The sequence below is a fragment of the Cyphomyrmex costatus genome, unplaced genomic scaffold (genome assembly GCF_001594065.2).
Source record: "Cyphomyrmex costatus isolate MS0001 unplaced genomic scaffold, Ccosl1.0 scaffold135, whole genome shotgun sequence".
Taxonomy (NCBI): domain Eukaryota; kingdom Metazoa; phylum Arthropoda; class Insecta; order Hymenoptera; family Formicidae; genus Cyphomyrmex; species Cyphomyrmex costatus.
In genome coordinates this window covers 632,275-645,840 of record NW_017275337.1, presented here as the reverse complement: position 1 = coordinate 645,840, position 13,566 = coordinate 632,275, and the positions used below count along the sequence as shown (strand labels likewise).

The following is a 13,566-nucleotide window of genomic DNA, read 5'->3' as shown; positions in this document are numbered from 1 at the left end:
AAATTTTACAAAATGTTGCATTAGTGTTCTTGCATCGTAGTTTTTAGCTTGTAAAATGGTAGGATTTCGACGAATAGAGAGAATAGCAACGAATACATATTATATACATATATATGTATATTGTACACACACGTACGCACACATGCACGCACATATGCACATATATATATATATATATATGATGTATGTACCCATTATTGCGATAGGTGCGCGACCGCGGCCATTCCTGTCACGAAATAGACAGACAACGAGGCTAGCTATGTGGTTGCACGAACCTGAACTAATGTTACATTGGTCATTCCGTCCACCATAACATTTATCACCGTCAGGCTTGTTATCTACAAAGAGCGAAAAGTTTCAAAATTTTTGTCCTCATGTCTCTTTGCTATAATCTCGAAAATCCTTCTATTACTTGTACCCATAAATTTTTAACAAAACAGAAATTTAATATTTAGTTTTTATGAAATTTCTGAATTGAGAACTTTAGGACTAATTCTCTTTTCGTAATTCTTACAGCAAAATACATATTTTATGAGAAGTTTCGCGCTGATTTGAACTGAAGGAAGTTTTTATTTCGCGATACGATCAATCTTCACGAAATAGGATTTTGTTCAATCATCGATTTTGTCTGAATATCGCACTTGGCATTAACTTTCAGAGCTATGCGAGGAATGGGCTCTGGCGAACAGCCGCGAGTGCGTGGAGGGTGGCGGTTCGACGAGCACGACGCACGGGGAGGAATCTGAGGATGCGTCTGAGGCGAGGTTCACCCTCAAATATTTGGGCAGCACCCTCGTTGAAACGCCTTCGAGTGAGGAAGCCACTGCGGAAGCCATCAAAACCGTTATTACTATGGTACGTACCATATTTTTCTATTTATTTTTTAAACTTATCTTGAAAAAGCGTTTTCAGATGTGCAATTTTTTTTACAAAATTATGTCACTAAATTTTTTTAATATAAACCATATTTTCTTTTATTTTACTTTTTATTTTACTTTTATTGTTATTTTCATTAATGTAACAAATTTGCTAATGTAAAAATGTAAACTGTATTGTTTTAGCATACAAAACATGTAGAAAATTATGTTGTGTGTAGAAATATTTTTAATTTTTTATATAAATCTATATGAAACTGTTTACGTTGTACTTATATAATAAATGAGTAATAATATTTTGCTCAAAATTTTTAAATTTTCAATTTGTTATCAAATCTAATATTTTTTTGTACGAAGAGAAAGAGAAACAAGAGGGTGTGGGAGGGAGAGTGGAAGAAAGGGAGAGAGGGAGGGGGAAAGAGAGAGAGAGAATTTGCCGCTTGCGTTGGAAATTGCCACTGTATTATTTATCGTTGGAATTGTATCGCACCGTGTAATTTACTTTCAACCATTTTCCGACGCAGCCGCCGTGAAGAGAATTTAATTGAAATTGCAAGGTACTAATTTCTCGCGCATAGCCGCGGGTTCGTTAATAGAGCTAATGAAAATGAAGCGTGATTACTTTGCGCCACGTTTATTCTACTACTTTGTCTTTGTCGCGACTGACGGCATTTCTTTATTTTTTCTTTCTTTTCATTTATGTTGTTAATATCATCTGGATTCTCTCTAGCGATTGACATTAAAGTCGGATCTCGAATCATGTGTTTTGCAATTATGCTTATTAATGTTTAAGAACACCGGAGACAAAAAAAGTATATAAAAAAGGTAAATTCGAAAACAGCATCAATGAGAAATGCCGTTTTTTGATTGATCCAACTTCCACTCGTCCGCTAATTACTTTTGACTTCGTATGTGAAATATTGCGAGTACTGCTAATATTAGTTCCGACGAAACTAGTATTGCTTTTTTCGTACGCAAAAATATCATCAATTTCGTCATTTTTAACGTTTTATTAAACATGGATGTTTATTGAGAAAAAATTGTTCTGTTAAAAATTTTCAATTTATTTTTTGAAAAATTTTCATGTACTTCAAATACAGTACACTGAAAGAAAAGAGTAACTGCTGCATAATTTAGACGGTGAAATATGGCATATTGTTTTTAATTGGCTGTAGCATCCAATTTTTTGTTACAGTAGCCAATTTTTGGTCGCATTAGCCATCCGCAGTGGGTGCTGTAACTAAAAATTGACTGCTGCAACTAAAAGTTAGCTATTGCAGCCAATTAAAAATGCTATGCCATATTTAGCCAATCTTTCTTTCAGTGTATACATATTCTGGTATCTTAATAGAAAATCGATATTAAATATCGTTTATTTATTAGAATTATATGCGAATTAAAGTGGCAATAACGTATTGTGACGAAAACAAAAGTGATTAATTGTGATAGTGATTGTTAGAAGAAATTATCATATGAAATTACAAAGTTCTATCAATTTCTCAATTTAGTTTAGCAGCGAAATCCTTGTTGAATAGCATAATCGATAGAGGAAAATGAATTTATGTGATTTAGTAGCGATCCGAGGAACATGATTAATTAATAACGAAACTTCGTCCGCGTCTCATATAATTCCAATTTCGAAGCGATTACAACTCATATCGCGAGATTACATGGACAGTATTGCAGAAAGCGGTAATGTATGTATTTCGGCAATTTCCTCCTGATGCAGTTATTAATGAAGGGATTCAGTCAACACACGATGAAAACGCGTATACCAGAATTTCTCTCATTACAATAAATATAATCTATAGTGTTTACACTGATACATATATAGATCCGATAAAAATAAATCTACAATATATATATCTATTATATATTCATAATAAAAAATGCTTACACGTTGAAATATCAATAATATATTATAACTTATAATTTTTGAGATTAATGTACAACTTACATTGTTTCATTATATTTTTTTAGTATTTATAATACAAATATTACTTACAGAATTTCTGAAGAAAAATTTATTTATTTCAGTTGACAAAAGTTAAGGAAGGACTTGGATTACAGTTTCACTTAGTCATACATTTTCATCCATATCTCATGCTTACTGGCTGAGAATCCGCTGTTAAAATAATAAAATGTTATCATATATATTATACCTGAATTTAACCTACCTATCTTACGTATCATATCATTTTTTTAATTCTATTTTTTATACTGATCTACATTCATATCACAAAATGTTACTATTCTCTAAATCCAAATTTACATACATTTTCTTATTTTACATATCATAACCTTTTTTATAGTCCCTATCCACTTTTCTATACCTATTACTATCTATTATATTATTCCAAATCTACATTAACGTCATGTTCGTTCTGCTATTGCGCAATTATTATATAAAACACTCATCTTTTCCCTTATTCACGTGTCCTCTTATACCTTCTCTAATGTTACAACTTTTTCATAGTTTGCCAGTAATAATGTAAATATACCTTATAAAGAAGTTCAATCCATAATCCTATCCACTTTACTTTTCTTTAGTTCCTTGTCTCTCTTTTCACTAATTTCTTAAAACACTGCCTTTCACATTATTTAAATCCTCAGGGATAATTTCTTGCAATTTGTAATTATCTCTTTTTCTACAGATCATTTATCAGAATTTCAAAAATGCGATCGACGAGTGTACCTTGTATGCATTATACAATGTAGGTCGTTGGTGTTGCATTAAACTGTGTTTATTCGAGCGATTTTGCTGCAACGCGATCAAACAGCTATTTTTTGCGAACTTTCTGGGTTTCGACTGATTTGAAAGTTTTTCGACGCACCCAATCGTATTCCGCGTCGGCAACTTCCGGATTGAAGTGTTCATTGCATCTCGTCTTTGCGCTAATTGCCTCTTCGGGTTCGTCTGTTTCGATTGATCCTCTTTCATCGTCTTTTGTACCTGCGTAATTGCGTCCATTATTGTTAGTTCCTCTTCGCAGCATCGCATTCATTTACTGGATTGGATGGGCATCTTTTCCATCTCTATGGCAGCCTTTATTGTTTCACGTTGACAACGATAAATCCTTTCGCTTATTTACGTCTCTTTCTTCTACTAGAGAAACTAATTTGCAATAATTTGTGAAATTTATATAATTTTCATTTTGTCATCTATAATAGATATACCGAGTCCATTGTACTGTTCTTCGGGCGTTATATGTTCTTCTTTGCCAATTGTTAAGCAGAGAAACTTTTTCATTTTTGTAATTTCGAAATAATTTACTCTAAGTTACTGATTAAGATGTTTCTGTCACGAAGCAGGAGTTATTCGCGCGTTCAACAGCGTCATCTTGCCATGTCGGGACCATAAAGGCAACTCCGCATTTCCGTCATGTAGTTACTACCTACAACTCCTGCAAGTTCTCGCTGATAATGCTATTCAGTATTTGCGAGCAAGAAGCTACTGGTACAAGACGCCCTAGATTACTTATAACGTATATGTAATCCGGATTAATATAGATATAAATAATTACTAGACGTCAGTTGCTGCTTTCGTTGCTTGCTTCGTCAAGGAGAAGTAAAGCGCGCCTTGGATTAGGACTCTATAAATCGTAAATGAAAAAAAGTCGCACGAAGAAAGAATTTGAGATTTGCTTTAAAAAATGTTGAATTTCACTCTCGAGTCTCTTCCTGAAACAAAATAAATGATAAAGTGAACTGGGATATTTAACTTATCGAAGGAGCACGAAATATTTGTTCGATCAGTTTCTCACAACAAATATAACTATCAAAAATTATTATCGAATTGGCACGCTTTTGTTTCAGATTAAACGCGACAAATAAAAAATCTTTATTTGTATTAAAAAAATTAATGAAGGGATTTGTGTTAATGGGATTCGAGTTTAGTTACCTCTGCACGAAGTTTTTCTCTTTTTGTGAAAGGATTCGTTAATCCATTGCGGAACTTTATGTGCAAATATTTCCATGGATTTTGCTTGAAACAACGTGAATATCAATCCTCTTTTCGTTTAATTCTAGTAATTGTTATTTAAATAAAAGCGAGCAAAGAATTTATTGTAATTAAAAGCTCGAGTGCCACGCGAAATAATTTTACAAATGTTAACATCGTTAATACATCGTTGATAAATCACAAATATGGAATTTAATGCATGCAAAGTTTGCGTTTTCATCGTATAATTAGATTCTTGTGTTTGATCGTTTTAACGTTGATTACGTATACCTAAACTAAAGAAAGATTTCATTTCTATCTAGATAGAAATACACAAACCACAATATTTTCTATTATCCAGCAACAATGTTAATTTGTAATCCGTATTAATAAGTTACAAGTATTAATAAGTTGATATCTTTATTAAATTCCCTTTTTTTTATATACACGAAAGTCTATATAATATTTCTTCTGTATCCTTAATTTTTTCTATATGAAGCAAAAACTGCAATTTAAATTTAATTAAATTTCCAAATTCTATATTTATGATATTTTCATTGTATATATTTTGATAAAAGTGACATTTCCGAGCGGGATAAATATGTGCTCCGGAAATTTAATTAAATTGCGAAGATATTCAGTGAATCTGTATCCCTTCTACAATAACGCGTCCGTGGCAGAGGGACTTTATGCAGAATCCGCTTCAGAATTATCGGATTAAGGGACGTCCTGGAATCTCTCGTGCGACGTTTGCGATTAAGGCGGTGGAATCTCCATGCGCGAGTTAAATCGTTAAATGGACCGCTTAATCCGCGCGAAGACCCGTAATTGCGTTGTAATGGAGCGACGCGAGAGAGCTCAGGTTTAGCAACAACGAGATATTTGATTTCCGAAAAAGGTAATCGAGCTGTTGCTTCACTTCACTCGGATTTACTCTTAGGCATGCGTCTACACCAGATGCTTCAGTAAACATCGCCTTCTGTTCAAGCAAACGACGAAATGATTGTCGATGCAATAGAACGAAATCGATAGAGATTTGCTATTCGATCAGATGATCTATCAGATGATCCTCTTGAGATTTGAGTATTCACATGGCAGAGAAAAAGGATGTTCTGCCAGCCGCAGATATTAGGAAACGAATTAAGGAAAAGAATGTTGCTTTAATAAAAAGTTATTTAAAATTTTTGCAAATTTTTCTTTTTACATTTTTCATCTTTTCTATAGAAATGCACATCAAATCTCAGAACATAAAAATTATTGTTTAACTTTGAAATGAGAATTAAAAATTAAAATAATAATATTATAATTAGAGATTAAAGTATAAAGTGATTAAAAATTAAATATATTATATTTTATTATATATATATATTTTTTTTTATTAAACTTTACATATTTAATGCTCAAATATTTGATGGCTGTTTGAGAGCTGCAAAATGGAGACTCAAAGATTTTTTGGAATTCGATATTATTATTCTGTTTTTATAAAACATGTATTATATATATTTTTCTTTCTTTATGATACGTCAGATTACTATTCAGCTATAACAAATTTGTCAGAGAGAATAAAGATATTTTTATTAAATTAAATTCTCTTGTTGGATGCTCTGGTGCATAATTTTTTATTCTGTTTTGTTTAATTACAGGCGAAGGCAAGCGGGAAAAAGTTGCAAAGGGTTTCGTTGGCTGTGAGCTTGAGAGGAATTAGAATGACGGATTTAGCCACCGAAGAGGATCAGCTTCAGGTGTCGATATACAGGTGAGACAATTATAATACATTAATTATTAAATTACAGATTAATCTCAAATACGATTAGAGAACCATTTACTATGTATTATTATAATTTGTAAAAATTTGTTAATATACTGCATTACATTGCGTTAAACTTATAAATAAAACTTTCTTAAACATTTATGTGAAACATAGAGTATTATGAAATTAGAACAAATAAATTCCATGAAAAAAGGATACAATGTATATTTCCCCGAAGAAAACATTTTTTTCCTTTAACGAACGAACTACGATAATGAATAATTGTTTTCCACGCGCCAGCCCGACTAAAATTTTAATCGCACGAAGTGAAACTCGTCGCAGTTTGCTGCATGTTTTGTCGATCCGGTGTTGAATTATATTCGTTGTACATATAAATATACGTACGCCTGGGAGTGCATCAACAATTCCACGTAACGACGACGTGAGGGTGATGATACAGCGAGCGTGCGCGATTTCGATATTTGTTACGGGAAATTACAGGCGCGAGACTATTTCCGACCCACGAAGCCTCCCTCTTTCTCTCTCTCTCTCTCATTTTTCAGGCTGTCAGTCAATTTGCAGTTTATGCGATATTTTCAGTCTTATTAATGGCTGAGAAAATTATAAAACGCGCAGTGTTCACTGATAACGATTGTTTTATTAGTCTCTATTTGTAACATTTTATGCACCGTAGATGCTGTTAAACAAAATTTTTCAATTATCAAAAAGAACATTATTTTAATAGCAAAACTGGATTTTGAGTATACATATGTCATCGAAATAAAATATAAAATCTAATTATAAATATGTTGTGTATACAAATAAAAAAGTGATATTTCACATTCTGTTTTTATATAATTCAATTTATTATATATTATTCGTAACTCTTTCAATCTGTGTTTCAATCTTCATACAGGATTCTTATACTACAAGTTATCTATTTTTATTCATAAGAAGTGGATCTAAAAAAATTCATACCTAATTGCACAATTAAGAATCTTTCAATTGTATTTGTGTTTTTTTTTGTTATTATTTATTCGCATAAAAAATTATCAGTATAATGTGATTTTAATTTTTCGTAATATCAATCTGGAAGATCAGTGTGTTTTTGTCTTTCGTCTTCTAAAAAAATTCAGTTCATGCTCAATAGAACGTCCAGTAGAACGATAAATGATCGACGAAATATGTCTAGAGTCTAATAAATATTAAAAAATTATTTGACTCTTAAATATAAAAAAAGTAACAATTGTTCAGTCAGATTATTACAGAGATATGATAAAATCATAATAAAAGTGTCGGGTGAGAGGGGGAGGGGACAGAAAAGTGTACAATGAAAATAAGGTTGGAAAATGCGTCGCGTTTTAGAAGATTCTCGCCGAATTTTCGTGCGATGCAAACGAATGAACGAATGAAACGAACTTTTCTCGCGATAATGATCCCACGGACTCGTTAGACCGGCAACTGTGTGAAATACCAGGCGGTGGTTTCCATTGTTACGTTGAAAGCCCGCCGGGGTGGTTGGCTTTGTTCCTCTAGCGCATAATGCGCTCGGAGGTGCGCTAAAGTGGCGAACGAGAAATTTCACGGGACGCGTAAAAAAAGAACGACGACAACGAGCGCGGCGAAGGTTGACGTGCCGGTTATAAATTCTCTTAATCTCGCCGCTCGGCATCGTTAATGGCGAGTTAATTAACCAGCGTGCAAAGACGTGCGGCTGAATAAAATTAAGCCGTAGGATTAAAAGCATTAAAGAGCATTATTTCGGAGCCGATGGCGTTATCGGCTCTCGCCTGTAATAGCGTAACTTTAAAAACTGCGATACTAAAAGAGAGGCAAAGAAAAGAGATTAAAGAAGAGAAGGGGGAGAGCGGGAAAGAAAAAAAGAACACGCGAAAAAGAATAAAAATGCGAGAAAAATCGGTGTTTGCAAAGAAGCTCTGTGCAAAGAAACAGAAATTATTCTATGTGGTTATTATGTTTGTATAAAGAATCGTCATCACATAAAGTATTAAATTATTATTTATTAGTTTACATATAGTATTGTATCTTTCGCGATATACAATATCAATATAATTTTGAAATTTATATTATTATATTATTATAATATATAGGTACTACACGCAATATATGTTTATTATCAACTGATTATAACATGATTTGATTATAAATTAATATGAGTAGTACACCGATAGAGCTTGTTAAATAAAAGATAGGAATTTTATTTTGATAAGGAGCCCATAAAACGTCAGCTCACTGTATCCATTTTTTTTGTAACTGTGATGCATCTTGCTCATGCTCAGTACCATATTACTCTCGCTTCCCTCAGGGAATTTAGAATTCGCCTAAGTGCCCTCCAGCAAACTTTCGACTATTATACGCAGCGAGCGAATATTGTCGTGCGACATAAACGGAAGTGGTTGCTGCTGCGAGCGATGGGCGTGGATTTACATATCATAGTTGCGTCTCGCCGGATGTACGTGCAGACTGGTGTAGCGTCACGAGAAAGATTTAAATTATCACCATTGTTAACAATATTATTAAAGCGTGCGAAAGCAATTAATGGCGGATAATAATTTTATTTTCTTCAATGAAGATAAAAGTGTTATCCACCACATTAGTTGAAAAAAAAGACAATTTATTTGTTATTAATAGAAAAAATAGTTTTTCTTTCTTTGTATAGAGATTGAGAATAAATTAGTTAAAAAAAAAACTCATTCTGGTAATTCTAACTTTTATTTTGTTCTCTTTTTATTTCAGGATCTCGTACTGCTCAGCAGATGCGACACACGATCACGTGTTCGCGTTCATCGCGACGAATCTCAACGAGACGATGGAGTGCCATGCATTTCTTTGCCCGAAGAGAAAAATGGCGCAGACAGTGACGCTGACTGTGGCGCAGGCCTTCAACACAGCTTATCAGGCGTGGCAGTTGTCGCAGTCCGATCCCAGAATCCATCACGCACAGGATAAGAGTCCTCCCTCGACAGGTGACAGGATTGGTGAGAAAGTTTTCGCATTAGTATACTTTCTTGATAGTCTTGAATGTCTTGAAGTGACAGAGATTATTCTTTCCGTTAAAACGTAAGAAAAAATTCAAATAAGAAGTTGAAGGAATTTAAAGGAAAATTAACAGAAATCAACTATTCGATCTTGTTGAGTTATAAATAGAATTCTATTTTGAATTGTGTGTGTGATATGAAAATTATATATATATATTTTTTATTGAACTTTACGATATAGTCATAATAAATTTTATAGTCTTTTAAAAAATCAATAACTAGTGAAGCAATTTTTTTTTAAATTTAAAAGAAGAAAAATTTTAATCTTTAAAAACTTGTAATTAGAGTAGGTAATTTAGACAAAATCAGAATTTTCAATTTTGAGAAATTACATAGATTACATATAAATTATTAATATAGAAAGAGTTGAGATCTTCAACTCTTATAAGGAGTTGTATTATAAGTTACTACAGCTCATGGAAAAATTAAATACTACTTCGTATCATTACGTATAAAGTCATGGTAATTAGAAATGCAGTTGGCTCTCATTTCTACACTTTGGAAAGCTTGCCACTTGCCGTAATCTCGAGCTCGCTCGCGCAAGTATAGTATATAAAGAGGTATAGCTGCTGCGTTGATCGTAAAGTGCAGTGCCTATATATGCATTGCACTTAACCACCGAGAGTACGGATATTGCGGTGCCTCCTGGCACCTGGCAAGAGAATCAGGAAATAGTACGTTAATATCAGGATGGCACACACCAACGCATACATTGTACAATGCATTGTGTCACATGTGCTATTTCGATAAATATACCAGCAGAAAATATTACAGTTTCTCTCTTTGGGATCTCGATTACAATTCCCTGTTTTTTACCTGTATTTTATCCAAATAAAAAGTAACACAATATTCTAATTCTATATTTAAAGTTCGTTCTAGATATGATCTACTTGTATAACATGTATCGAAATTCAAGACAGAATTCTATTTAAAATTCTGTTTCATATAATACGAAAGGACACAAAATAAGTGTAAATATAATGTATACTTAGAATATATATTGAAGTACATATGAACATAGAAATTATAACATATCAAAAGTAAAATTATAAATAGAATACTATTAGCCTAAAATCTGCGAATTATGAATTGTATTAGAATTAAGCTTCCAAAAGAGCTTAACTCTAATTCATACAATTTCACGTTTATTTAATTTTCCGTTTTCTTTCTTTTATTTTGAAAAACTTTTGTGAGTTACATATAAATAATTTTTTCTAGAAAGAGACTTCTTGTTTTCTTTTCATTCAATACTTGGTGCCGCTGATTTCTTATCGCTTTTGAAATATTAAAGTTCGTATCAAAAGGGTAGATTTGTTAGATTAAATATTTTTATAATTAATCGAGTTGATTCTTGATTTATATCGTGAAACTGTTTTATTGATTTTTAAATCGTCTTTTTTAAGAATTTTATTTTATGGAGATTGTGCATGGAAATGTTTTGCTTCTGCATATTGCATCAAATATTTGAGTGCAGAGTTTTACTAAAACTCACGTGCATTTCATTTTGGAAATAAATATTTTTCTTTTATCATCTAAATTAAATTTATATTTTCAATCTTTTATCACGATATTCCATGAAAAACAAGATTTTAGTATTCAACACATATACAAAGCTTCAGAATTGTCACATAGGATTTTTACGCACTAAAATTCCTGCAAATAAACACAGATTACAAATGGACAATAATTAATTTATTTAACGTATCGCAATGCTCTACGAGATAAATCTATTTTTCTGTTAAAGATAACTATATTTTTCATAACCGACATATACATCTCTCGTTATTTTTTCGTTTAATATCATTTATTCTGAATCTTTAATTGCAGAAAACAATGAAAAGAAGAGCATCAGTGAAACAAAGACTACTACTGGTAAGATTAACGAACAAAATAAGCAGAACGGTCAACAGCGGTGCAACGATAGTCAGAAAAATCTTTTAATTGATTTGTCAAACGATCCCAAACCAACGGGAAATTCATGGGTGAGTGGTGAAACGTTGAGAGTTTCTCTTTGATGCGTTGTCGTCGTCGTCGTCGATCAGCAAAAACCGACCGATCAGCAAAGCTATACTATAATCCCACGGCGTTTGATCCCTTCCTAGTTTGCTACATCTCATCGATAGGTACTCTACGTATCGCGTTGCTATGTATATACGTCATTGATCTGCATCCCGTCATAGGATGTAAAAAGTTGCTCCTTTTCAGAAGGAAAATATTTGAAACAAAATTAAAATATCTGAAATAGTAGTTATTTTATTTATTCTTTAAACAGGAACTTTAAACATACATGTGGTTTATATTTACCTGGATTTAGGTGCGCTAAAAGAAATTTTGTCCGCTACTCTTCAAATCAGTGTGTGTAGCTCTTAAAAGTCTTAAAATAAAAATATTAACATACATATATTTATCATATTTAGCATTCACTTCTGTTGTTTTACTATTTCAACAGAATTCTAAAGAGATTAAAAAATTCCGAAATTAATGTTTTACACTTAAAAAGGGGCAGTTTATATATATATATATAAAGAAGTAATTGAATTAATCGAAATTACTTGTAGTTTATAATTTCCTAGAATTAAATAAAAATAGAGGAAAAGAGATAAAAATTTGTCGAGTAGTATGAAACGTTCGTTTCTTTTCAGGTATGCTTTGAGGAGGATTCAGATGTGAAAAAAAATCCAAAGAAAAGCGCAGCGAGTAACAACAGTATTCCTATGACAACACTTAGGCACCATACAACGGCATCCACTCCAGCTCACCATGTGGTGCCCCGACCGAACGCCGGTTTCAAAGTGCAAAATGCCTGGGGCGAGTCCAGGTCGGTCGATTTGATATGTTCGTAGCAGGCAAAATAGCCGGCGGCTGACAGTTTCAGGGATGTGCCGTTGATCACAGGCCTCTGGAAACACCTCTCGGACAACGGCCAATCCAAAAAGACTAACGGCAACCATTAAAATCCTCGCCGAATTATATCGGCAGCTTCCGATTGCGAATTTAAGATTCGGAAAGGCGGCGATCTTCACCGATTATTAATATTTTTATTGAACGCTGAAGAGAGCCAGAGGGGACGCCGACGCAACGGTGTCTATTTTGTGTGATCTTAATGAAACTATTAAGTCTGGGGTTTCTTGTATTCGTTAGAAGGAAAGATTGGAAAGATTGCGAGTGATTCATATCACATACAATGACGTTGATACTCGATATTAAAGAGGAAATCAACTGGCAGCAGAGAGATCGCGGTAATCGGGGTGGGATCAATTTCTAATGAATTTTGTATAATGCGTACTAATATATACCTATATACATATATCTAACCTGTGCCAATTACTTTACATACATATCGCACAAACATTATTAAACGAGAGTGTGAATGTTAAGAATTAAGACACTTTTTATCGTTTTTAATGGTATTAACTCTGGAAAATAGATTAAAATTAGTGTCTTATAACTCGCGTTTTCATAAAGTTTATGACTGTGCACAAAGAAATAAAATTAATTTTAAATTTTAAAGTTCATCGGAAAATTGAAAGTCTTGATGCAATGCTCAAACAGATGATCTATTAAACAAAGCATTTTTCTAAAATGAATTCCTTCTTCTTCCTTTTACATTAAACTTCTGGTCTGTGTTACACCTCTCTCATATGCTTGTGGAGTGTACACTGATTATTTAATTCCTACAAATATATAGGACTTACAATTTTAATGTCGGTTCCGAACAGCGGATTTTTCGAAAGGTATTTTTGTAAACAAGAATACTTTCGGAAGGTTGCTGGCCTTTTACGAGAGAAGACACGAGCGCACATATTTTGGTTTCTACAAGGATTGAACCCGGGACTTCTGGCATAGATAGACCAGTGCGCTATCTTCCATGCTATATTCGCACTCAAAATTAATTTAATTAACATTTAATTAAATTAACTTAAATTAACTTATAAACTTTAT

At 32.8% G+C, this 13,566-nt stretch overlaps 1 protein-coding gene across 1 annotated transcript in view; it reads left to right on the top strand.

Annotated features, from left to right (window-relative positions):
* The window catches only part of LOC108782759 (low density lipoprotein receptor adapter protein 1), a 42,346-nt gene extending 29,715 nt beyond the window's left edge, over window positions 1-12,631 (top strand). The window contains exons 2-6 of the mRNA XM_018551116.1: window positions 659-855; window positions 6,459-6,571; window positions 9,323-9,564; window positions 11,452-11,606; window positions 12,267-12,631. Of these exons, the coding sequence (XP_018406618.1) occupies window positions 659-855; window positions 6,459-6,571; window positions 9,323-9,564; window positions 11,452-11,606; window positions 12,267-12,467 (908 nt within the window). The 3' untranslated portion in view covers window positions 12,468-12,631. The remainder of the gene's footprint in view (window positions 1-658; window positions 856-6,458; window positions 6,572-9,322; window positions 9,565-11,451; window positions 11,607-12,266) is intronic.
* Window positions 12,632-13,566: the final 935 nt, after the last annotated feature.